General features: G+C 37.1%; 1 protein-coding gene across 3 annotated transcripts; it reads right to left on the reverse strand.

The window, feature by feature from the left end:
* Nucleotides 1-165: 165 nt before the first annotated feature.
* On the reverse strand, nucleotides 166-16,230 carry LOC117623278 (regulator of telomere elongation helicase 1 homolog). Of its 3 annotated transcripts, XM_034354191.1 has the most exons (25): nucleotides 16,129-16,230; nucleotides 15,296-15,552; nucleotides 14,278-14,441; nucleotides 13,422-13,503; nucleotides 13,176-13,323; nucleotides 12,793-12,949; nucleotides 12,233-12,516; nucleotides 12,042-12,087; nucleotides 10,341-10,482; nucleotides 10,096-10,250; nucleotides 7,844-7,935; nucleotides 7,665-7,763; nucleotides 7,503-7,571; nucleotides 6,655-6,741; nucleotides 6,025-6,084; nucleotides 5,801-5,922; nucleotides 4,906-4,963; nucleotides 4,732-4,837; nucleotides 4,081-4,179; nucleotides 3,456-3,532; nucleotides 3,068-3,363; nucleotides 2,761-2,926; nucleotides 1,682-1,827; nucleotides 1,218-1,299; nucleotides 166-922 (listed from the first exon to the last, which is right to left on the reverse strand). In XM_034354191.1, the coding sequence occupies exons 1-24, from the start codon at nucleotides 16,228-16,230 to the stop codon at nucleotides 1,227-1,229; spliced, it is 3,087 nt and encodes a 1,028-aa protein (XP_034210082.1). In that variant the 3' UTR covers nucleotides 166-922; nucleotides 1,218-1,226. The 3 variants fall into 3 exon arrangements, with proteins under 3 accessions (XP_034210082.1, XP_034210080.1, XP_034210081.1); XM_034354189.1 differs by having other exon boundaries at nucleotides 2,761-3,363; XM_034354190.1 differs by lacking the exon at nucleotides 1,218-1,299 and having other exon boundaries at nucleotides 2,761-3,363.
* Between the last annotated feature and the right edge of the window lie 7,760 nt (nucleotides 16,231-23,990).

The raw sequence follows: 23,990 nt of genomic DNA on the forward strand, positions 1-23,990 counted from the left end.
TTGGAAATATTGGTGGTTTATATATTTTCGGTCAAATGTTTCCATCAGACTTGATTTTGACTTTCATCAACAGCTTGCAAAGTACTATCTTCTTCAAACTACAGAGAAGCCAATTTCAATGTCATATCTTCACCGAGGACTTTTAATTATACAAAGTGAGGCAGAGCAAGAATGAATTTTTATATAGCCAAAATTTCAAATAGATCTTGAAAACCAAAACCAACTTTTCTAAAGGCAACATAAACAAGGTCACTGTGGCAGCAGCAGCTACAACAACATTGCAACAGAAATAGAATAATGAATGTTTGACCGTCCCCGGGCACCGCCATACTTGCAACGCCCAGGTCACTGTGGCAGTTTGCCACTTGTATATTGAATTGAACTCACTTCATCATGAAAGGCTGCAGAAGCCAATAAGCAAAGTGAAAGCTGCCTTTGCAACTAATTCTCCATGTACAATTAGAGCTGTAGCTTTATATTCAACCACAAAACAAACTGTAGCTTCATGATCCAGAGCATCCTTTCGAAGTCTCCTACGCCCAAGAGACCTCACATAAAATAGAGCAGTTTCTTAAACCCCGGTAGCATTGAGATAATCCAGAGTAGCTTGACCTTAAAAAGCAGGTTCTTCTCTTATATCCATATGAATGGCAAGAGGCAACAATTATCTGCTTTAACATTCAGGTAAGCCCAGCAAAAACTACCAATCAGAAAGTAAGGTGTGACTAATAAATTGTATATTTCAGGAAAGATACTAAGGCCCTGAACTTGACGATCTGTCTTTCTTCATCGACTGAACTGTCATTTTCTATCATGTAAACCACAATGATACAAGTATTTACACGTCCCCAACTGCTCTAGGAAAATTCATGAAGTTTTATGGAGCCAGACACACAAAAACCCTCTTAAGAGTTTTATTTTCCTGCATGACAAGTATTTTATTAGAATAATTTATTCAGAAAATTAGAGCTAGGCACCTCAACAAATTTCATCTTTTAAAACACGATCTGAACTATCTAAATTTTCTGTTACACCTTACATTAGGAGGATTTTTTTTAAAAAAATTTAAATAATTTTTAAGTACACGTAAGTAGATATCAACCTATCAAATTAGAGCATCTTATGGTTGCAGATAAAGTAGAATGGACTTTTAAGTTTATATCTCATTCGCAGCAAACGTTATAATTCAGGTCTTTAAGAATTCTAGATTTCCTTACCTTGGATATCTAGAGCCCGTCATTTGTTTGAAAATAGTGCTCATACATAGAGTGATACTTTACTGGGATAAAATCCTTAAATCTGTTGACAATTGTGACAGAGAAGTAGTGAGAACCTGATATAAGATATGTCAAACTCAAAGTCTGTGTTTGTGTGTTTATGTACATACACAGAGAGAGAGAGAGAGAGAGAGAGAGAGAGAGAGAGAGAGAGAGAGAGAGACACACACACACACACACACACACACGTACATTTGTGATATTTTACTCATTGGTTACTATAAAACTCATGATCACCAACCATTCATCAAAATTCAACAGCTCATATTCAAATTCTAAAAAAGCTTTTCTTTTGGAATAAATGTTAGCCGTTGGTTTTTGAAACAACAATTGGTGAACCACATTTTCATGCTCACCAAGCAGAAAATATGAGTCTATATATGAAGTATAGATAGGAGAATTACCTTTTAAGAAGAGGAAGCCTCTCTCGTCCGGAAAACAGGCTTGCAATGGATTGTAAAACTTCATTCATCTTCATAGCTTTGGACTTAAGTGCCTTCATCAAATTTACAAATTCTCTATATTCCAAAGTGCTAAGTTTTTCTTCAACCTGTAACGCATAAGGAAAACATCCAACAACCCCAAGTTGTTCATTAACTATTTAACAGGAAAACTGTGTAATTCCAGAGAAGGAACACTACCTAACACAATCCTGACAGCAAAGTTCTATAAAGTTCAAATGCCTAGCTACTGAATTAACAAATTTACACGAGGGATTCAGGTAGGCCATTAGAAGAAGAGAGGGTTATTTCTGGAAATGTCATAGTGAACAAATGGTAGACTATTGATGTATTTATGTTTCTCAAACTCGAGGAAGATGTTTCAAAAGTGTGAAATTCTTATTTCTCTTTTTTTTTTTTTTTTGGCCATTAGCCTTTCTTTTTCTCTCTGTTCTTAGTAAGTATTCCACAAATTGTAATTTTCTTTCTTTGGGACAGAACCACATAGGTTAAACTTCAGTACCCTTTAAATCTACTTCATGGCTTCAGTATGTACTTTTCAACCATCCTCCCTCAGCCTATTGCGGTGACCCCACCAAACAGCCCCAGGAAATGAACAAGTAATTACTGCCTGTGACTCATGCAACAAGTCTCTAATCTTCCCGAGGAGTAAACACTTTTAACTATTATCAGGACAGTAGTTCACAAGACAGTTTTCTGCATCATTTGCAGTTCCCGGGTAAATCCTTTAGTATCCAATTCAGGGTAATAAGTTCTAAAATATACTAAACAATGCAACAAGGAAATAATTAAGCATCATGCAGACCAACCTGTAAATATAACAGAACGAGTCTAAAGCAACAAGAAGCATTGTTTCTGGAAAACATGTTAAACATATTTTATGTGCATTATGAGCCATCCCCTATCAGTTTCTTCTCAATGGTCCTTTGAATAAAAGCATGCATTAACACAAATCAATAGTTTATATTGCTTTCCAGCCATGGCCTATGAGAAAAAAGCATTTGCATCATCAGAACGCTCACCTGAACTAGGAACTCAGATCCTCTGGTTTCCTTATCACCAGAAAGCACAGGGATGGATATTGCACTTTTGTTTTTGTTACTCAGAAACTCAGCATCTCCCTGTTGTATGATCCTCTTGTCTTTACGCAGCAATGCTGAACCAACTTGGGCATTTTGTGAACTTGAACTGTCAGATATATGTGAACTCTCACTTCTCAGCTTAATATTGGGAAAACCACCATATGAATCAGAATCTTTTGCAAGAGATGAATGCTTATTAGAGTTGTCAATAAGATGTACTGAGTCACGCTCTGTGCTTAATTTACACCTTTTTGCAGAGCAAGGTGTTATTAGTTCTTCGCCTTGTTTCTCATTTTTGCCAGGAAAACCAAATACTTTACTATCTTGACATTGCAGAGTTTCCCTCTCACAAATAAGCAGCTTTTTCTCATTTCGGAATAGATTATTTGAACACTTCAATGACACAGGCTGATCCTTACAGGAAGTAAGAGATGAGCGATTGGCAGGAAGAACTTCCCCTAACAGGCTTGAAAGTTTGTCCCTGCCAGCTTTAAGTAGGGAAGAAGATGACTTCACAGGGCTGTCTTGACTGACTGCTGTTGTCTGCAAGCACAAATAACTAAGAAGCATATCACACTATAAAACAACTTATGACGTAACTATGAGTGTCTGCAGAGGTAATAATTAAAAATTACCAGAGGGAGAAATTTATCCAGATAAAGTTTTTCTGGAGGTTGCTCAGTTTTCAACTCATATATTTTCCCTGATGTTCCTGTAAAATGAATAAAGGTAATCAACATAAGCTGCAGCATTAAAGGGTAGTCACATCACAAAACATGAGAAAATGATGCTTTACATCCCAAAGTGATTTATGCAATTTTGTGGCCCCAAACATTAGTATCTAAGAAATTCCAAAAGCTAACAGATATTCTAAGTCCATGTCACAACAATAACTTATGGATTTTCTTTAGTCACGTGTTGCAACTTATCCTTTGCAGATAAAATGAAAAAAGGTAAATCAGACGCAATGGTACTTGGAAATTCAGTTGAAGATCCCAGTATGATAAAAGCACAACAGTAAGGCAACGAAGAGCATTACCAACTTCCATTTTACATCCTTGCATATACATGGTAAATGATTTTGAATTAAATTAAGAGAAAATGCAAGTTTACATGATGCCTTGTTACTGGGAAGAGAATTCATAATTAACAAAGCTGATTTGAGTGCAGGCCAGTGCATGAGCCTATTTTGTTAGTATTATTTAGAGCTAAAAGAGGAGAACACAAGCAGAACGTGCAGGCAAGAGAGAAAAGACCTACCATGAACTGAGGTTGATGAACCTACAGAATATGGTTTATGATCGAATGGGGCTTCATTTGTCTGCTCATCAAGTACTGAATTTGATGTAGAAATTGCATCTATAGGAAAAAATATGACAGAAAGGTGAGTTTGACGAATGATGCAGTGACTGTGTAAGCCAGTGGAAAAGAATATGTAAAGACAATATATAAATTAACCAGTGGTACTGTCAAAGCTAGTGTAAAAGTCTCTTCAAATGCTTGATTATTTATCCTTTATCAGGGATTTAGAAAGGTCACCCACAGGAAGGGGGGTTAAGACCGCATCTTTCCACTCAAATGATGCATGTGGCAATACCTTCATAGGATTTCCCCAATTAAATTGCTAGTGAAATTGTCTAATTTCAAAACCACGTAGATGGTTTGAACAAAGCACTTGTTTTCCCATCATGACAAAAGCATGAAACTTTTTCTGTTCAATTAGAGCATTGGTCATAACACAAAACTTGTAAGCCTAGTAAGTTTTGGTTTGTACTTATAATGAGATAAGAATGTATATGTGATATGCCCTTCATACATGATTTTCATAGGAACATTAACCATATTGTTAAAAGCCTCAGATATTGAGAAAAAAACTAATGGATATTTGTTCTTTAAACGCACTATTCTTACCCCATTTTTCAGTTTGTAACAACTTCAGCTTTGTAGGATCCCGAGCTCCTCCATCCCGAAAGAAACGGGTCAACGAAAAAATTACATCCCCAAATTTGGAGTGACACTGAAAAAGGACGTATAAGTACAAAAGTTTTCTTATAGATCAAAAGGTTATTCCTAAATAGAAAGCACCTTTATATGAGGTTGTATCCAGAGCGATATTTGAGATTGACGATTTGGTTGTGCAAACCTGTTAATAAATCCAAAATTAAACAAAGTACATATACAAGTACAAGTCAAGAGGTCAGTGTTGCTAATTAAACCATAAACGATTATAGAAACCTATTAGAATGTGAGCATCCAACCCAAAACCAATTGGCAATGGGTGGAGAGGCCCCAAGATCTTTTAAAGCACTTATGCAAGGCTTCCATTCTCAAATGTGGGACAATACTCTCAACAAAACCAATATTTTAAAAAAATAAAAAATCTTTAGAGGAATACATATTAAGAACAGAAAGGTTTTTTAACAACAAGCTTGTGAGTCTAAATCCAACATGGCGTTTGACAACAATCTACAAATCAAAATAAAAAATGGGCAAGGCCCATAAACATTAAAGATCATCCAAAGTGGCTTCATATCTCTGGTAAACGCTATAAAAACAAAGAATTGAATAAATCGTTTCAGAATCCAGTCTAGTTCAAATGAATTCTACCTTTTTCGTAGAAAAGCCAGGTTGTAGAAAGAGCTCGAAATTTTGTGATCTATGGAATTGGAAAACTAAAGTCAAATATAGTAAATTGTTAAAGGTTATATTTGAACTATGCTTAGTCAATAAAGAACTATTACAGTAGAATTTTATTGTATTCTCAACATGTTTCGTGGGGATGGGTGGAAGAAAATCAAAAAGTTCACAATTACTTACAACATCAACATTTTGAAACTAGCATCTGGTTGAAAAAGAATGTAAAGTTGATCTCACACTAAACCAAAATTGTGCATTTTAAAAATATATCTGATAAGCAAATAACATGAAATCTTAATGAAAGCTGTCAGCAAGTCGTGAGATAGCAGCGGGGAAAAAAAACCTTTCATCACAAAAAATAATTGCTCCATAATCATGACGATGACGGATTACACGTCCAACAGCCTGATTTACAGCTCGTAATGCTTGTTGATTGTACCAGTCTTCTCCAGTCAAAACCTCCAACTTCAGTGTTTTGATAAAATTAGTAGGAAAATTGGAAAAATAAACAAGGAAAAGCACCTACTAATTTAAAGTGGCATCTCACATCAAACATTTGGACATTACCTTACATACTTGCCTCTGGGAATATGCCTGCTGATCCAAGTATTCACGTTTCAGACGAACCTGTTTTATGTTGTCATCCCACAAGAGTGGAAATTTGAACAAGACCACAGTAACGAATTGAAATATACAGTGAGAATATGCCAAACTGATAATATCTAGATAATTACTAAGTATTATTATGAAAAATAATGTTATACACGCACAATCATATTCGAGGTTCTGTATGTTTAGATATGTTTATATGCATGTATGTTTACAAATATGTAATTTATTCACAATGAATGTTCACTAAACACATCTTTCCGTAAACAAACTTGTGCAGAAGATTTCTGTCTAATGCCTAACTCTCAATAATTTCACTCAGTCAGCATCACATTTAAGAGGTAGATTCAGGTAAATAAGCACTTGCAGTAGTTTCCATATTATGTTCAACATTTGTAATCAATGCTAGCACTCAAGCAAAGTCAAAGATAAAATCACAAATTACCAGCATGACTCAGTGTCAATAATCAAAGGTATAATGCTTCACAAAATCAACGGTCACAACTTCAACTTTTTAAAACGGCCACGACTTTCATAATGCACACATATAAAAAGTAATCTGAAGAAAAAATGGGGGGAATTGTCAACCTTAGGATCATTCCTTGTGGCAAATGGTAGACCAGTAATGACTACAGCCCTTCCAGCGTGATCAGCAAAATCTAGTCCTTCACTTACCTGACAAATTATTTTAAGATTTCAGGGAGGTCTAGAGCAAATACATGTAGTAGAATATAAGTGTCGGTAAGCACCGAAAGAATTCATCAACATTATGATAGGAATGCCTCTTGAAATCGGGCGAGATCCTGCAATTCAGCATTAATTTCTACTTTTCTAGCCTCATAGGCAGTCTAAAGCAGATAGTGTCTGGAACTATCATTGATAGCAATGTCATTCATAATTTGTGCACTCATCATGTGTGTCAGTAGAGTGCAATAAAGGCCATAAAATAGTATGTTCAGCACAAGAGATGTTTTTCTTTGGGAATCATAACACATTTCAAGGCAGTTTTCTTGTGACTTAATTGAGACACAAGAGCCCCTTCACAAGACCAAATAAAGGATCATAAAATAAGCATGCCCTGTGCAACTTATTGACTCTCTAAAATTTGCCTATTTTCAGCATCTCCAGTCTCTACTTACCCTCTTGGAGCCACTTAAAATGTGGTAACCAATGCAAATCAAGCAGTTCAAATGCTCTTATCAAGTAATCTCACATTAAAGCATCACAAGGCGAGATTGATGCCAGACAAATACAAAAAGGTTTAGTTTTGAAGCAGCTTATTAAGAATATATCGTAGATTTTCAAAAACCCCTATTGTATGACAGTAAAAATGTTCATAACAAATGTCTGTCAATATTCCTCAATCAGCACAAGATGAAGAAGTCTTCCAGAGCACAAAATTGGACTATTTCTGAAAAGTCAGGAATCAGACATACCTTACCACGGCAAACAGCAAAAAATACTGCACCAGAAGCTGAGGTGTCCTTCAGCTTAGCCATATAGTCCTGCCAACAATATAATCGAGGGAACATGTGATGGAAGACTGTATACTTATAAATAAGAAAAATCGCTGATTGTTTGTACATCATGTCAGTTACCTCAATTGACAAAAGAAACAATGAAGATTGTCTAGGTTCTACAACAGGTTTCTTATGTTTGGAGATTCTTTCCCATATTGTAGTTGAATTGGCATGGCTCTGCATAAGTAGAAAATAATGTGTCATAAGACGAAAGCAAACCAATTTGACCTCTTCACAGAATCTATTTGATTCCTTACCGTATTCTTCCAGCAGGCAATGCATTGGTCCAAAATGTAGTAAGACGGAAAGAATACAAGCAATCCATCGGGAACGATTCGAGCAAAATTGACTGAAACATGAACGTCAAAGAACATTACGTTTTTCGTAAGTGATAAACAATAATAACCAGTCTACAATTTGGACACTCTCCATTTTCCTTAAAGTTAGGTGCTTAGATTCAAAATCCAGTGCCATGCCTTGGGCTTCCAAACAAAGATGATCCTTGGGGTTTAGTTTGTGCCCAGTGGTTTCTTCTGCCATGACAAGTAATTGAGGAATGGACACTTTAGCACTTTAACAGAGGACAACTCCAAACACCACTGCCTCCCCCTCACCCATTCATCTTCTCTCGCTCCAAACACCACTACCACTCCCACCATCTTTTCTCTCTACAATCTCCCAGCATGTTTTACAAAAGGGTGGCCAGCTGGTATGGAGCATTATCTGGAAAATGTTGCTGGGTGGGATGTGGGTTTTGGGTTTGGATATCCAAAAATTCTGTGCAAGTGATGGGTTTTGGTTGGTTCAGTGAAAGATTCATGTGGTTGGTGTAGTAAGAGGTTTTATGATCTTGATATATCATGGGGATAAATTTCAGGAGAGAGAGAGAGAGAGAGAGAGAGAGAGAGAGAGAGAGAGAGAGAGAGATGAAACTATGCAATTTGAATTAAAAAAACAATGTCACTGACAAGCAAAAGTCATCACTGACAAAAAGCCGATGAAGAATCAATCACAACTTGTTACAACAATTGTTGCATCAGACTGCAACCAACTTCTCTCTCTTCTTTAGAACAACAGTTGCAAAGACATCAGCATAAACTGGTTATGTATATTTGCAGCTTGCTGTTAACAAAATATGGTACAGGTTCATTCTTTACAGACCCCTTTACTTCTTCACATAGCCCACCAAAATTATTTTGGTTGAAGAACTTACTCTTTCACTCATCCCTGAATCTTTTCTTTATCCTAAATTAACCTTTTATTTATTTATTATTTTTTTGTTGTTGAAAAGAAACATAAATTTATTAAAGTAGGAAAGCTAATTACAAAGAGTGGATAAGGTATCAAGAATCTGGTAAAAAACAAGTAAAAACAAGAAAGTACATCTCAAAAGGATGTAAAATAAAACATGCTCACCATATGAAAAATTCTAATCTCACTTCACAGCTGCTAACAAATCCAACATTATAGAAGAATAAGAGTAATCCTTAAGATCAGCTAAAACCAATGCCCATAAAGCTGCCCAGAACCTTTTTCTATCCTCTTTTGGCTTCTAAAAGTTCTATTAATCAAAATTAGAATTAAAAAAACCCCATGTTCATGGCACTGGAAGGCACCTCACTGCCGCCAAAGAGAGGGAGTGAGTGGAGGAGAGAGGACAAGGGAAGGAGGAGGGAGGAGAGGAACAATGAGAGGAGGAGGAGGGGGAGGGGAAACAGTTTGTTTCAGGGGAAAAAAATTAAATAATTGGAATTATAAAATTACAAAAAAGAGAGAAATTTGGTGGGCTAACCAAGCAAATAAGGGGGTCCAAATAAAACCACCCGGTGTTACACTTTCTGAAACCACAGGAAATAAAAGTCTCATGAAATAAACCACATGGACCATCCGTTTTTTAGGGGTAACATGAGGTTTTTAGTATTTTATCTTAGATCTATGTATGCTTATTCTTCTTTTTTCTTTTGGGTTATGCCTTTCCTAGGCCCTTGTTCTTTCTGTGTACGTGCACAACCGTGCTGCAGGTGTGTTTATGTGTATTCTGTTGAGTCCAGGAGGCAAGTCTCCTAATAAAATACCTTTCTCTCCATGTCAAGAGCAAGAGGACACAACTTTTGAACCTTATGAGACTAAATCATCAATGCATCAAATGCAAATCATCCAAATTTAATTTCTACTTAACTTATATAGTCAATGTCTAAGCCTAATATGACCCTATTTACACATCAGATGCATACAAGAAAATTTTAACGCACATATTACCGTGCACCACTGTGACGTATTTGACAAATCTAAAATCCCATGAGTACAATGAATTCATAAAAGCATTTCATCCCAATAATAAGATTGAAATATGAAATAAGCAAATTTTGTGTTTTGGAGGAACAGGGGTTCAATGAAATTATTAACCCTTTCGCATTTATCAAAATAGGTGGTACCGAGACCAGTGGCATGTTAAATGGCAACTAAAATCCCAATTTATTTTACTATTACCAGCAATTACATTACGTACCAATGGCATTTCCAAGGTCCCGTTTGTACTCCAGAGAATCGCGATTTCTATAAGAGGAGTTGAAAGAGAAACCAGAAGGTCCAGCTGGTACAACTCCAGCCCATATCTGATTCGGGGTAATAACATGAGGGTTTTCCAACCGCACAGGGAACTCTCTGAGACACAAATAAACCATTGTCTTTAAAATAATTTAAGCCAGCCACACTAAAACCAAATGGAAAATAAACTGCACAAAAGCCACTTACAGTTTCAGTTCCTGTGCAAATGAATCCAAGGGAGATAATGTGCCAGATGTCAGTATAATAGAGCCCACATTCATCTTGGCGAATTCTTCCATTGCAATTCCAGGATGAAAACACCACCAGCTGAGTGTCCTAGATGCCTTACCTAGAACGAGAAGGATAAATATATCATTGTCAATATCACAGGAAAGAATGTCATCAATCACATGTCATGAATATGAAAATTTAAAAAGATCAAGCTACTGTGCTTGGTGCAGAGTTCAAATGAGGTCGCTTCATAAGACAAAAAACAAACAAGGCTTCTTCTTTTTTCAGTCAATAACAAACAAAGCTGACTAGCAAACTAATCAGCTGATTTACAGCAAAAAGGACAAGCCCCACATACTCATCAGCTCATTTATGGCTCTCCACTCCCACATAACCAATCTCTCTAATCCTTTATTTGGTTGCATAGAAGACAAAAACAGGATACATATGATCCTTGAAAAAAGTCGTCTCTTTTTCATCATCCATTCGATTTTCCCCAAACTCCTAGTGTTCCACTTCACAATCTGAAAGTTTAATGAGAGATACCACTACCGACACTGATTCATAATCATCACAACACATAAATCGTCAAATACTTCTCAGAACACCTAAAATTTATCTTGTAGAATACAAGGTGTTTCTGCAGCAAACAAAAATTAAGTACATATGTGGGCTTCATTGAAACGGAAGCTGATCACAAGACAATAAACCCAACTGAAGTCTACATCTGCTGTTGCTTTGTCTAAATTAAGGCTTCTTTTATATACAAGGTAAGCATCTGCATACAACAACCCAAAGGGAAAGAATAGCATACACCAAATTGTTTGTTCACCAATTCCAGCAGAGGGCTCAAAAATTAAGAGGAACTCTAACTTGAACCTGTCTTTCTAATATCACGTCTTAGAATATTTGCATCTCTTCCACTCCCTCTTAGTATTGTCTACTACACTTGCATCTGGCCAGACCTCTCAGTTCTAGATTCATGGAACTGAGAACGTACATTCCTGAGCTAATCTGGGTTTAGTTTGACATAGAATAATTTAGGGAAGTCATGTTGTATGACTTGGTTAGAGTGACTTGTGAAATGACCTGAAATTTGAACCCCGGAGGGGCAGAGCCACCCATTTTGAGATCTAATTTAGTTTTACCATCTAAGATGTAGCTCTCATGGCCCCAAATCTGCTCCCCAAGTTTCTCCTAAGCATAAGTACAGTCAAGTATGTAGCTAACAAGCATGCATATTGCCCTTTAACTAAAGAACAACTCTTGAATATCAACATCTACCTTACTGAAAATATCACCTAAGTATGACACATTGTCTTTCTACTTTGGAGCCTTATAAACTGGAGTTCTAAATCCCTCATCCCTTATTTCAAACTAGGTAGTCCTTTATTTGAATGCACTTTAGCCATTGATTTGGAGGGACCGAAGGGGAGAGAAAAGTAAAAAGTCAATAAAAGCTTGATCATTAATCTTTATCAACAACATTATAACATCTTATGGGATTCAAAAGAAAATCTTTTATATGTCAAGTTAAATGACTGTGCATGACACCATTAGGATCCCAGATCTAATATTTTTATAATGCAATAAATATTAGAACACAAAAATCAATCTACTACAGTTACATTAAACAATGAATCTCAGTTCAAAATATCAGAAAAGGTCTCCAATTACCCTTTAAACCATCAATTGCAGCTGCTTCAACTTCTTGTACATGAACCTAAAATGAACAGAAAGTGTTCCATATTCAAACAATTAGTTCATTACACATAATGGACTAACAACTAAGATTAATATTTGAAGTAAAGAAAGCTCCCGATAAAGTCCCAGGTGATAATAACTAGCAGACCAATATCCAAACTTACACGATAGGATTTTGCATGGTTATTGTCTGTATCTCTGAAAATTAAATTAAACATGTCACTAATGCTTTCCAGCCGGCAGACACTTCGATTTGCCTTGTTCTGATTTTCTTCCTCCATAAGTACAGTAGCATCCTCAAGTATTTTAATGAGCTTAGGGACAGTATCCTGTGTGATGTTTAATTCAGCCAGGAGTTCATAGATATAAGGCCCAGGCTTAGTGTATCCCAATTCCTTGGATTCGATAGGCACTTCAGAAATACGCTTCTCAAGCTTCAAAAGAAGCGCTGCAAAATATGCATTGTTAAATTGTAAAAATTGTGACCAGGTAAAGTTTTATAACGAAGAAAGGACTAAAAGAATAACAAAAGTATGCTATCTTAAAGAGAACGTCAAGTAAAGGGGTTTACCAAAACAACAAAACCACTGCAATAGGATTTAAAAAGGCAATTTTCCCATAACAAAACATCGCCAGTATAGCAACTATGCACTGGAATACTACTGATTAGAAATGGCAAGTTTGGTAAAAATTGAATACTGACGAATGGGCCAATTAGGTTTACCTCTGAGAATTGCAAAGTCATCTGGATTCTGTGATTTATCGGTTGATTCTTCCCTTCTTTTAATAGAAAGGTCAATACAATTTTTCGCTTCAGAAGTACAAGCTGTAAGAAGCCAAGAAGGCAAGTCAAAGGAAGCTGCATCTGCACATATGCTTTCCTGCATTGTGTTTAGGTTATGTAAGCAACAAACTTGTGTAATAATTCAAAATTACGAATTCTGCACGAATATGAAGTGAATATTTGTTTCAAAGTTGTTTAACTCCCAAGAGTCAATGAGAAAACAAAGAATACAATATTCAGAAACCAGCATATATAGTTTTCAGATATTTACAAAAAATTGGAGTTTTCCCTGCCCGAAAATAACACTAAATTTTATCTCTTACCAGGTTGTGAGCTTCGTCGAATATGAGAATACTGTTTTTCCAATCTATCTGTAGCGATTTTCTATACCCATGATCAATAAGATAGTTATAAGGTGCAAATAATATATCAACAACCTTATGGAGTTCCCTCGATAAATAATAAGGACACCTACAAGAAAGTGGTAACAAGTTAAAATAAATAGGAGAGGGTGGGGGGCTGTAAGTTATCATTTACTATAGTGAAAGAACACAGACAAAAGAACCTACGGCCCTAATTTTCTTCCAGTATTCACCAAATCCTCGATATCAATAGGTTCATCTCCAAGATGAGGATTATTCTTTAAGTAACCTACAATAGAAGAACCAACATGTATAAAAGTTAGATTTTCTTAAATGCTATGACATCAAAATAAAATCCATGAAGAAGCAGTCAAGTTACTGCAGTAGATGGCACAGGAAAAAATTCCTAAACCTTCCTGACCAGATCAATCATCAATAATATCATCCAGGTTATTTTTAATAAGTAACGAGTTGGACTTATTTAGGTTAAGCAATTTCATAACTCAAAACTCATCTGCACATTCACTTCCAGAGATTACAGGGGCACACACACTCAAGCACGCAAGCCAATAAAAAAGCATGAACAAATCAGGAATTTGGGGAAAGAGAAACAAGCATAAAAAAGGTTTTTACCAAAAAAAAATCCAACTGAATGCTAAATACTCATAACAAAGTAGAGCAATGCCACACTTTTTTGGTTTTTGGGGAATGGAGAATTGTATATTCATCTTATTCAGCTAATTTTGGGAGAATTTTCAAGGTCAAATCTATTGTACATAAAGAGATACGTATATATAGGGGGAGAGGGAGAGAGGGCTTTGATGATGCGGACTATCAGTCTCAAGACAACTTAACATTACAAGAAAGGACACCACACTTATCCGGTCGTGTAAAATAATGGTGACACTCAAAATGGCTAATATGTTTCCAAGTATCCTAGGGAATAAGTTCCATAACCAAAATTGTTCGAACATGTGCTCAAATTCAGAAAACTTAACGTTACAAGAAAGGACAGCCACATACGTGTATATGTACTATGTACACTAACAAGCACAATATTTACCAGAACCACGAGAATAATGAGCACAATGACGCTTTTTATCCTTTATTTCCTTAGTGCGCCGGCAGAGGAAATGGCAAGCCTTTGTCTGTGTTCTTCCGCGTAGTAAACTTACTTCCTCATTAATGCATAATTGTTCTCGAGACCCCAACACTACCATTTTCGGCCTGCATATTGTCAAATATTAGTTCAGTTCCTTATATTTTTAAAATTCAAACGGAAAACAAACAGAGAACTCTAACTACAAAGAACAATTCGTTGGGCAAATAGAGAATAATTCCACACCACCAAAAACATCTGAAAATAAATTCATTCCTAAAAAAATTAGGTGTCAATACTGATTTTCACAGCTGATAATTAGAGTTGCAACATTTGCTAACGCAACTGTAGCAAACAAGCTGGTAATCGCCAACAACTCAACTAATTACAGTATCAAGATAGATGCCAGAAATTCTATGTTATATCTAAGTAATGAATATGTTACACTATCAATAACTCGAAAGCAAGTTAAAATCTTTCGGACAAGAAATCACATGTAGCCATTAGGTGCTAAGATAAAAATATACATGCAGCTAATGAACGTTTACGTTGCTCCACAAGCTCAAAATTTGTTAGATAACACAGGCTTCAATGTACACAGAACATCAACCTAGAAAAGCAACAATAACATATGTAGCATTGTTGAGATTGCACCAACTATTTAAAGATGAAAATACAATGAAATAACAACTACAAAAGAATGGGTAAGATTGCAAGTCCCCGAACAGCAATTTTTGAGGGACATTGCAAACTGGCATAATCCTTTTGAGTAGAAAAGAACAAATGAAAAGGCACATGGGACATTCATTTATGTGGCACCCCAATATCAGGAAATAACACTTGAGCTGTGCATCAATAGATATCATAGATACAAGAAATGGATGAAGAGAACAACAAAAACAGCAATGATAATAGCAATAGTAATAATGATATCCAAGGCTTAACCAATATTGAATAAGTGCAAAATCATACCATAACTGACCTGTAAGAGCTTCTTTTCAACTCTTTAATTACTTGCCGGATCTGGCTGTGAGTGCGGGATGCATATATTATGGTAGGAAGATCTTTTGTCGCGGACTGTGACAACGGAACACCTGATTTTTCTCCTGTGATCTGACTCATCTTGACATTAGGACCGGTTGAGAAAACACCCAAACTCTTCCTCCAGGCCAATGTGGCACAGAGAAGACAAAGGGTTTTTCCAGTCCCAGTGGGACTCTCCAGCAGTGCATTACTTCTCTGCAGCATTTTACATGTGCACACAAGTCACAAACTAAACCACTGATCCGAAGAAGGCAAACCTCCTGCCAATGTGGAGTCCGGAAAGGGCAAGACATAAGCAGCCATACCCGTTTCCGGATAGGTTGTTCCCAACCAACAGGTTGACTGGGGCAAGCCTTCCCACAACAACAACAATGATAATGATGTTGGTAAGTCTTTAAAATATTCATACAGAAATTAATTATGACCAAAGCCAATACGAAGAACACCACATGAAGAGGATCCATGCTATTAGAGCACCAAAATAAGGTTACCCAGCAACAGCATTCTCAAGATTGACTCCAAAATCATCCAAATGTATGCTTATGTAAGCTCAGGTACACACACCTTACATGATTTGGAGTTACCCTTATAAAAGAAATCTTTAATTTGACCCCAAGTCCGTTCAACTACACACTTCTCTATCACATATACACGTCTTAAAAAGCACCAAACTGAATATCAAAGACTACCCCATAACAAAAACAATTTGAAAAGGCAGACAACAACTTGTGGTATTCATAGCAAGAAATGAACTTGAAAAATGAAGCCTACTTCTTGGAGAGATTGGATGACTTTCTCCATGTAAACGAGCTGGCAATCGTAGGCTTCGAATGGGAAATCCACATTGATGCCTCTGATGTTGTACGTCGGCATCTCTTTAGTCTCCGGCGCTGGTAACCAGAAAAAGAGCAAAAAAATTCGCGAGAAACTGAAGCTTTCGGTCGGAAAGTTAAAATCTACAAACCCTAGAAGCTAGTGGGGGGAAATATAGTCTTGTGTAGCGAAGGATTGCGTATTTTCCCGCCATCTTGCTCTGTTCTGCTGAACGGGTCTCTTCACGTGCGTAACACGTGCGGAGTATTGTGCTACCTTTTTTCTTATTTTTTTTCCTTGCCATTGGGGTATTGTGCTACTTTCTTTTTTTCAGAAGTGATTGTCTCTAATCTAAGGAGAGGTAGAAATTTTTCATATATTTTTAGTCCAAATTTTTATTTATTTATAAAAGTTAGAATGGTATAAATTTTAGTTCTTCCATAAAACAAGAAGTAGGATACTCACTAAAGTGGGTCTAGACATCTCACTAATTTTTGAAGTTGAATCAATTCAACCCCTTTCTTATGTGCATCACATGTCATGGAATTTCTAGTCATTCTATATTGGTTTTGAAGAAAAGCAATAAGATATCATTAAAAACAAGGATATGACCCAATGTGAAGAGGATTAGGCGAGCATCTCTACACATAAGAGTTCAGGCATCAATCTAACAAAGTAGTCTACCTTCCTTATGTATCAGGATCAAAATAACTCTTTATCACTGATAGAGCACCCCCAACCCACCCCCATTAATTCCTCATTCCCTTACCACAAATCAAAAGTTGAGTAAGTTGAGTGAGTATAATTGAACTGCAAACTGGGCCTAGCTTAAAAGATCCATCCTTATTTGTTGGATAGTGACTATATAGAAGAATTTTACTAAGGTTAGTCATTTATATATGTGAGCCTCATATGTATTACTATAACGGTCATATATTATACACGCTCGCGTGAATTACTATTAAACTTTCTCAAGCTAACTTTTATGACGTCTGCCTAGTGACACTTAGGCCCGCATAAATGATGCACCCAACATATTATCTAGAATGACTCAAATTTCGAAACTCTAAATAATAATATATGTTTGAAAGAATTGAAAACTACAGGTACAAAAATTTTATAAAAAAAACAAAGAAAAAAAAATGGAGGAAGAAGGCGGGTGACCTCGTCGGCCAGCATGGTGGTTGTGCGACCAATCATTGCAATTTTTTTTTTCAACTTTGTTTAATAAGTTTCAAATGAATTTTATTAGGGTAGGGTTGAGATTTTGTAAATATTTATTAGGTGCTCAAAAAGAATATTACAAATTCAAAAATTTGAAGATGGGTGTCTAGAGACAAGTTTGGGTGTCCCTAGTTTCACTATATTGGATATTGGGCTAGATGTTTGTTTCAAATCCAGCCCAACAAGCAAAATCCACTTGTCCACCACCCAAGTGGTTCAAATCATTAGCAAAAGATCAAAAAGAGGCGAGTCCCAAGACTTTTAGCACGTGCATCGCACCATCCACGACTCTCAGTTGTTCGTTCCTCATCACATATTAGATTCGATTCCTCCTTTAATTCTAAAGAAAAAGAAGACGAAAAAGGATAATGGAAATTTGTAAGAAGCAGAAACCCTAAAGGCTCGTCATTCTCATATGCCCCTGTTTCTCTCTCCTTTAAAGCCTAGCACAAGACCACCCTTTCTTCTCTGCCTCCATGGCTACGACCTCTCTAGCTCTTTCAACTTCCACAACCAAATCCACCAAAGCCATCACCAAAAGTGGCAGATTTAGGAATTTTATCTCATAGAGTCATAGTGTAAAAGGTGGTGCACGCCGCGGTAGGATTTTGGCGGCGACGACAATGGAGGAGATGGGGATCGGGTTTTTTTTTTTTAGGGAGGGGGGGGGGGGGGGGAAGAAGGAAGAAATGGGGTTTGGAGTATATTTGTCAATGGATGAAATTTTGATCTTAATCCGATGAAATTGATAGGAGATGGATCTCACGATTTTATCCGATAATCGGATTATGTTCAAAATCCATTAACCCGTTAAGTTAATGGAACAAATCAAAATTTGGCTAAATCCGATCCGATTTGATATAATATTGTATTTACTAGCAATTGTGCCAGTGCGATGCTGCGGGTTTTAAAACAGTGTGAAATTTATACAAAGTCGTGAAAATATGTAGGAAAGATTGTAATGTAAATATGGGCTATAAATTGGGGCTAACTTGGGTTTGTTATAGGCCCACATTGAATAGGTCTAGAGATTTTGGGCTTGGTTTCAATACAAAAGACAATCATGGATGTGATTGTGATGGATCCTAGTATGCTTCTATAAAAGCTTCACTCCACATCATGCCAACCTGATCCAAATAGATTTCTTAGAAACCTTACACTCATCTTTTTATCTTTGTGATATGTAAAGCCACAATGGTTAATATCTTACCCTGTGACCTGTTATCACACAAACTAAACTAAAATCCAAGGTTGATTGGTATTAAGCGCTACCCTCTATTCAAATTGGTCGGTCACTGGATCATAATGTTAAAGCGTAGCATGCCTTCAGATAAGACTTGCAAATGAATCTGTTCTAAGATGAGCACAATAATGCCTTTAAATAGGACCTTTGCAAATGAATTTACTAACATGTCGACCAACCTTCTGGTATTTGCAAGCATAGAATACCACCAAGCTAGAGGATTAACTCTCATTACAAATGCAATTTCTATGTAAACAATCCATGGTTTTTTATTTATGAGAAAGCAATCCATGTTGATTTGTGAATAAAAGAAAGCAAATGTCAGTCCATGCAGTCTTAACTCTTAACTAATACACAAAATCACTCCCTGACATACCAAAACAGACAAGATTGCTACATAAAGAACGCATATATGGTTTTCATCCTGCTTGAAATTGCAAGATTTATGCATTCGACTACTTCAAAGTAATCAAGAGACGAGAAGATTTAAGAAGTATCAGTAGTAATGTGATGCAGAGTTCCAACGATATTAAATGTTAACCCCATACATACTTTTGTCTGCGAGAGTTCCTCAGATAAAAGAGATAACAGTGCTCAGAGTAGGGTTTTGCAGATTGTTTGACTTGGCATCAGAGCCAACTTTTCTGGTGACCTCTGTGTTGTGCCTACCCGTGTTTTATCGTCATATTTTTTTTTCTACATGTGTCGTGTATGCCTTCTTGGATTTGTGTGTCGTGTTGTAGTGTTCGTGCCTCTACTGTGTTCATGTCATTCCTATCTTCGTGCATCTGCCGTATTTGTGTCTTTGCTGTGTTTCGCTGTGTACTATGCTGTCTTCGTGCCTGTCTTCGTGCATTTACCGTATTGGTGCATCTGCTGTGTTCCGTTGTATACTCTGTCATGATCTGTTGAATTTCTGCTGCAATCATGAGTGATAACTCCATTGTTAGTGATGTTGCTGCTGCCTCTACAAAATTGTGTGTTTCTGATTCTATTCCAGTTACTGGCTCCAATACTTGGATAATTGACACTGGTGCTTCTAATCATATGACTTATGACGCTAAATTTTTTGATGAGTTGTCTAGTAACACCCGTGACCCATACATAACTAGTGCTAATGGCTTGCCCTCTCCAATTACTGGTGAGGGCACAATCTCTCTCTCTCTCCTACTTTGTCCTTGTCTCGTGCGTTACTAATTCCCAATATCCATTGTAATTTGTTATCTGTTGGTCGATTACTTGATACACTTAATACTTCTGCTACTTTTATTTCTACGCATTGCTCTTTTCAGGATCTCAAGACCCACGAGATGATTGGGCACGGTAAACGGATATGGGGGTTATATAATTTGACATTGCCTTCTGCACCTGTTCGTGATTGTGTCGTTAATACTATTCAAAGTTGCAGTGTCAAAGACAAACAGAAAATTTGGTTATGGCATCGTCGCTTAGGACACCCGTCATTTTGCTACCTTAAGCGTCTGTTTCCATCTTTATTCCGCTATTGTGATGAGCCCAGTTTTAAGTGTAAAACATGTATTTTGGCCAAGAGTCATCACACTGTGTTTCCTTTGAGTGACAGTAAAACTGCAAAGCCTTTTGATTTAGTGCATTCTGATGTGTGGGGTCCGGCTCGCGTTACTTCGAACAGATTTCGTTGGTTCGTCACATTTATTGATGATTATACACGACTCACTTGGGTTTTCTTGTTGAAAAATAAACATGATGTTGCTTCCATCCTTCCAGAGTTCTGTACTATGGTGTCTACTCAGTTTCATGCTCAGGTCAAAATATTCCGGATTGATAACGGAGGCGAATATGTGAATAACACTTTGGCATCTTTCTTCCGTGCTCAAGGTATTATTCACCAAACGACAACCTCATTTACTCCTCAGCAGAATGGTGTGTCTGAACGCAAGAATCGTCAGTTACTTGAAGTTGCCCGCTCTCTTATGTTGGACATGTCTGTTCCCCATCATATTTTGGGCATGTTGTTTTATCTGCTGCCTATTTGATTAATCGTACTCCTAATCGGATTCTTGATTTCAAGACCCTACATGATGTGTTTGGGGACCATGTTTCCCCTGTCTCAGTCTCTAAGTTGCCCCCTAAAGTTTTTGAGTGTTTTGCCTATGTTCATGTCTACTCTCATCAACGGAGTAAACTTGATTCTTGTGCTCTGCGATGTGTCTTTATTGGTTACTCGTCTACTCAGAAAGGTTATAAGTGTTATCATCCATCTACCCAGAAAGTGCATGTTACTTTGGACGTGACTTTCCATGAAGAAGTGCCCTATTATGTCTCTCCCTCCTCTCCAATTCAGGGGGAGAGGGGGAGTGAATTGGAGAGTCTTGGATTGGAGAATGATGTGTTTGAAGATACTGCTCTCAGGAAGGAAACGACATGTCGCACTGAAGCAAGTGACTGGTCACCCATATCTGAAGATGAAACTTGTGGTCCCTGTGAAGAAACGATTGATCGCCCTTTGGAACTCGATCAGTCGCCCATATCTAAAGATGAAGCAGGTGATCTCGGTGTCGAAACTACCAGTCACACTGAAGCAAGTGACCAGTTGCCTGTATTTGAAAATAATGACAGTGATTCTTTTATGGATGAGTTCGATGCAATACCCTAATCTGCCTTGCCAGTGCCCCAATCTACTCATGATAGTGAATCAAGTGAGGTAAATTTCTAATGATCTATCTGTGTCCACTTATCAGTTACCCCCACGAACCACTCGTGGGAAACCTAAAATACAATATTCTACTGATATACATGCCAAGTCTAAATATCTCATTAGCCATTATGTGTCAACTCATCGTTTATCTAAGTCATATGTGTCATATTTGTGTTAATTATCTAGTGTATGTGTGCCAACTAAGTTGTAGGATGCTTTATCTAACCCCAAATGGATGGATGCCATAAATTTTGAAATGGATACCTTAAACAAGAATAAAACATGGGATTTAGTTCCTTTGCCACGAGGGAAGAAAACTGTTGGATGCAGATGGGTGTTTACTTTGAAGCATAAAGATGATGGTTCCATTGACCGTTACAAGGATAGATTGGTAGCAAATGGTTATACTCAAACCTATGGAGTAGATTATTTGGAGACCTTTGCTCTAGTGGCAAAGCTCAATACTGTGCGTGTAGTATTGTACCTGGCTGCTAACCGCGACTGGCCTTTATTACAATTCGATGTCAAAAATGCATTTCTATATGGTGACCTCAATGAGGAGATTTACATGGATCTCCCTCCTGGTATTCCTATAACCTCTAAGGATGGTGTTGTGTGTAAGCTGCGGAAGTCTTTATATGGATTGAAGCAGTCTCCAAGAGCTTGGTTTGGGAGATTTGCAGCATCTATGAAGAAATTTGGGTATGTACAGAATAACTCAGACCATACTTTGTTTCTAAAGCGTCATAAAGGTAAATTGACAGCTTTAATTATTTATGTTGATGATATGATTGCGACTGGAGATGATCAGGCAGAAATGCAAAATTTTCAGAAGTATCTGGCTTCCGAGTTTGAGATGAAGTCATTGGGTGATTTGAAGTACTTTCTTGGGATTGAAGTTGCCATATCTAAACATGGTATCTTTCTGTCTCAAAGAAAATATATTTTGGATTTACTTGCAGAGACTGGAATGTTATATTGTAAACCAATTGATACCTCTAGTGAATAGAATCTTAAGTTGGGGTTGTATCCTGATCAAGTCCCTACAGATAAAGAGCATTATCAACGACTTGTGAGGAAATTGATTTATTTATCTCATACACGTCCTGATATTACATATGCAGTGAGTGTAGTGAGTCAGTTTATGCATTCTCCTAGTGAAGATCATATGGGTGTTGTGATGCACATCTTGATGTATCTGAAAGTAACTCCGGGAAAGGGGTTAATGTTTTACAAGTATGGTCATACAGATGTAGAAGGGTATACGGATGCTGATTGGGCTGGTTCAGTCACTGATAGACATTCTACGTCTGGGTATTTCACATTTGTTGGTGGTAATATTGTTACTTGAAGGAGTAAAAAGCAGAAAGTGGTGTCTAGGTCTAGTGCCTAGGCCGAGTATCGTGGGATGGCTCAAGGTGTGTGCGAGTTACTATGGTTGAGAAGATTGTTGAGAGATGCTGATGCAACGAAATGCTGTGATGATATGTTCATTTGTAACTATAGCACTTCATCAAGTGACCTGTTAATATGCTTGAATTATGCATTCTCTAATCATAAGTTATTTGTCGATCACTAAGTGGCTAATGGAATGAGCTATAATGCTAATAAATAAATAAAATTCAACTAGTTGTCATCATTTTGCCATCATTTCTCCAGATCACTTGTAACTCCTACCAATTGCAAATAAGGAAACAAACTCCCAAAAATTATACAGAGATTGTTTTTAAATAAAAAAAAATTTGTGGAAGTTTCAAGGTCTCACCCACTTATTGGAAATGGAGATGCAATTCTCCCATGAAGGAAGTAATAGACTAATAGTGACACAATCTTAGTTCAAAATTCAGATTTAAGCACACGCAGAAAACCAGGATGGTAAAATAACCATTTTATATGGTCGCTATAACGAAGACCAGGGACGGATCCACAGTGGGGTCAATGGGGTCAAACGACCCCATGGAGTCCATGGAAGCAAGCTACAAGGTAGCTTTGAAATGGGGTATCACCCCATGAGAGATGGGATCTGCAGACAAGAGGAAGAAGAAGATGAACAGGGGCTGCGTTCTGTTTCAAAGGAGCTGGCCAAAACGGCGTCGTTTTGGCCCAGCTTCTAATTTTTTTTTTAAAACAGACTGGCCAAAACGGCGTCGTTTTGGACTAAAACGTGCTGGCCAAAACGGCGTCGTTTTGGACCAGAACGCGCGAATTTTTTTTTAAAACTCGCTGGCCAAAACGGAGTCGTTTTGGACCAGCGAAATTTTTTTTTAAAAGACCTGGCCAAAACGAAGTCGTTTTGGCCCAGGTGTTATAAAAAAAAGACACAGCTCAGTTTCTCTTCTTCTTCCTCCCGAATTTTCTTCTCAAAACACATATTTTCTAAACCCTCATACCCAAATCCCCAATCTCCACCCCCCACAAACCTTTAACCCTCTTCTCCACCAAGCCTTGAAGCCCCAAATCCTCCATTGTCGCCGCTGCCAGCAGCTCCGCCATTTCCAAAAGCTTGCCTCCACTTCCACCACCTCACAATTCAAGGTAAATTCTAACTCTAAACCTAAATTACTTAAATTGAAATTGAATTTATGATTGTATTATATTGTTTTGATTTATTGGATGTTTCATTTATGAATTTTTTGTGGTTAATTGGTATAAATTTGGTGTTCTCTTTAATTGATT

Source organism: Prunus dulcis, chromosome 3, assembly GCF_902201215.1.
Source record: "Prunus dulcis chromosome 3, ALMONDv2, whole genome shotgun sequence".
Lineage (NCBI taxonomy): Eukaryota > Viridiplantae > Streptophyta > Magnoliopsida > Rosales > Rosaceae > Prunus > Prunus dulcis.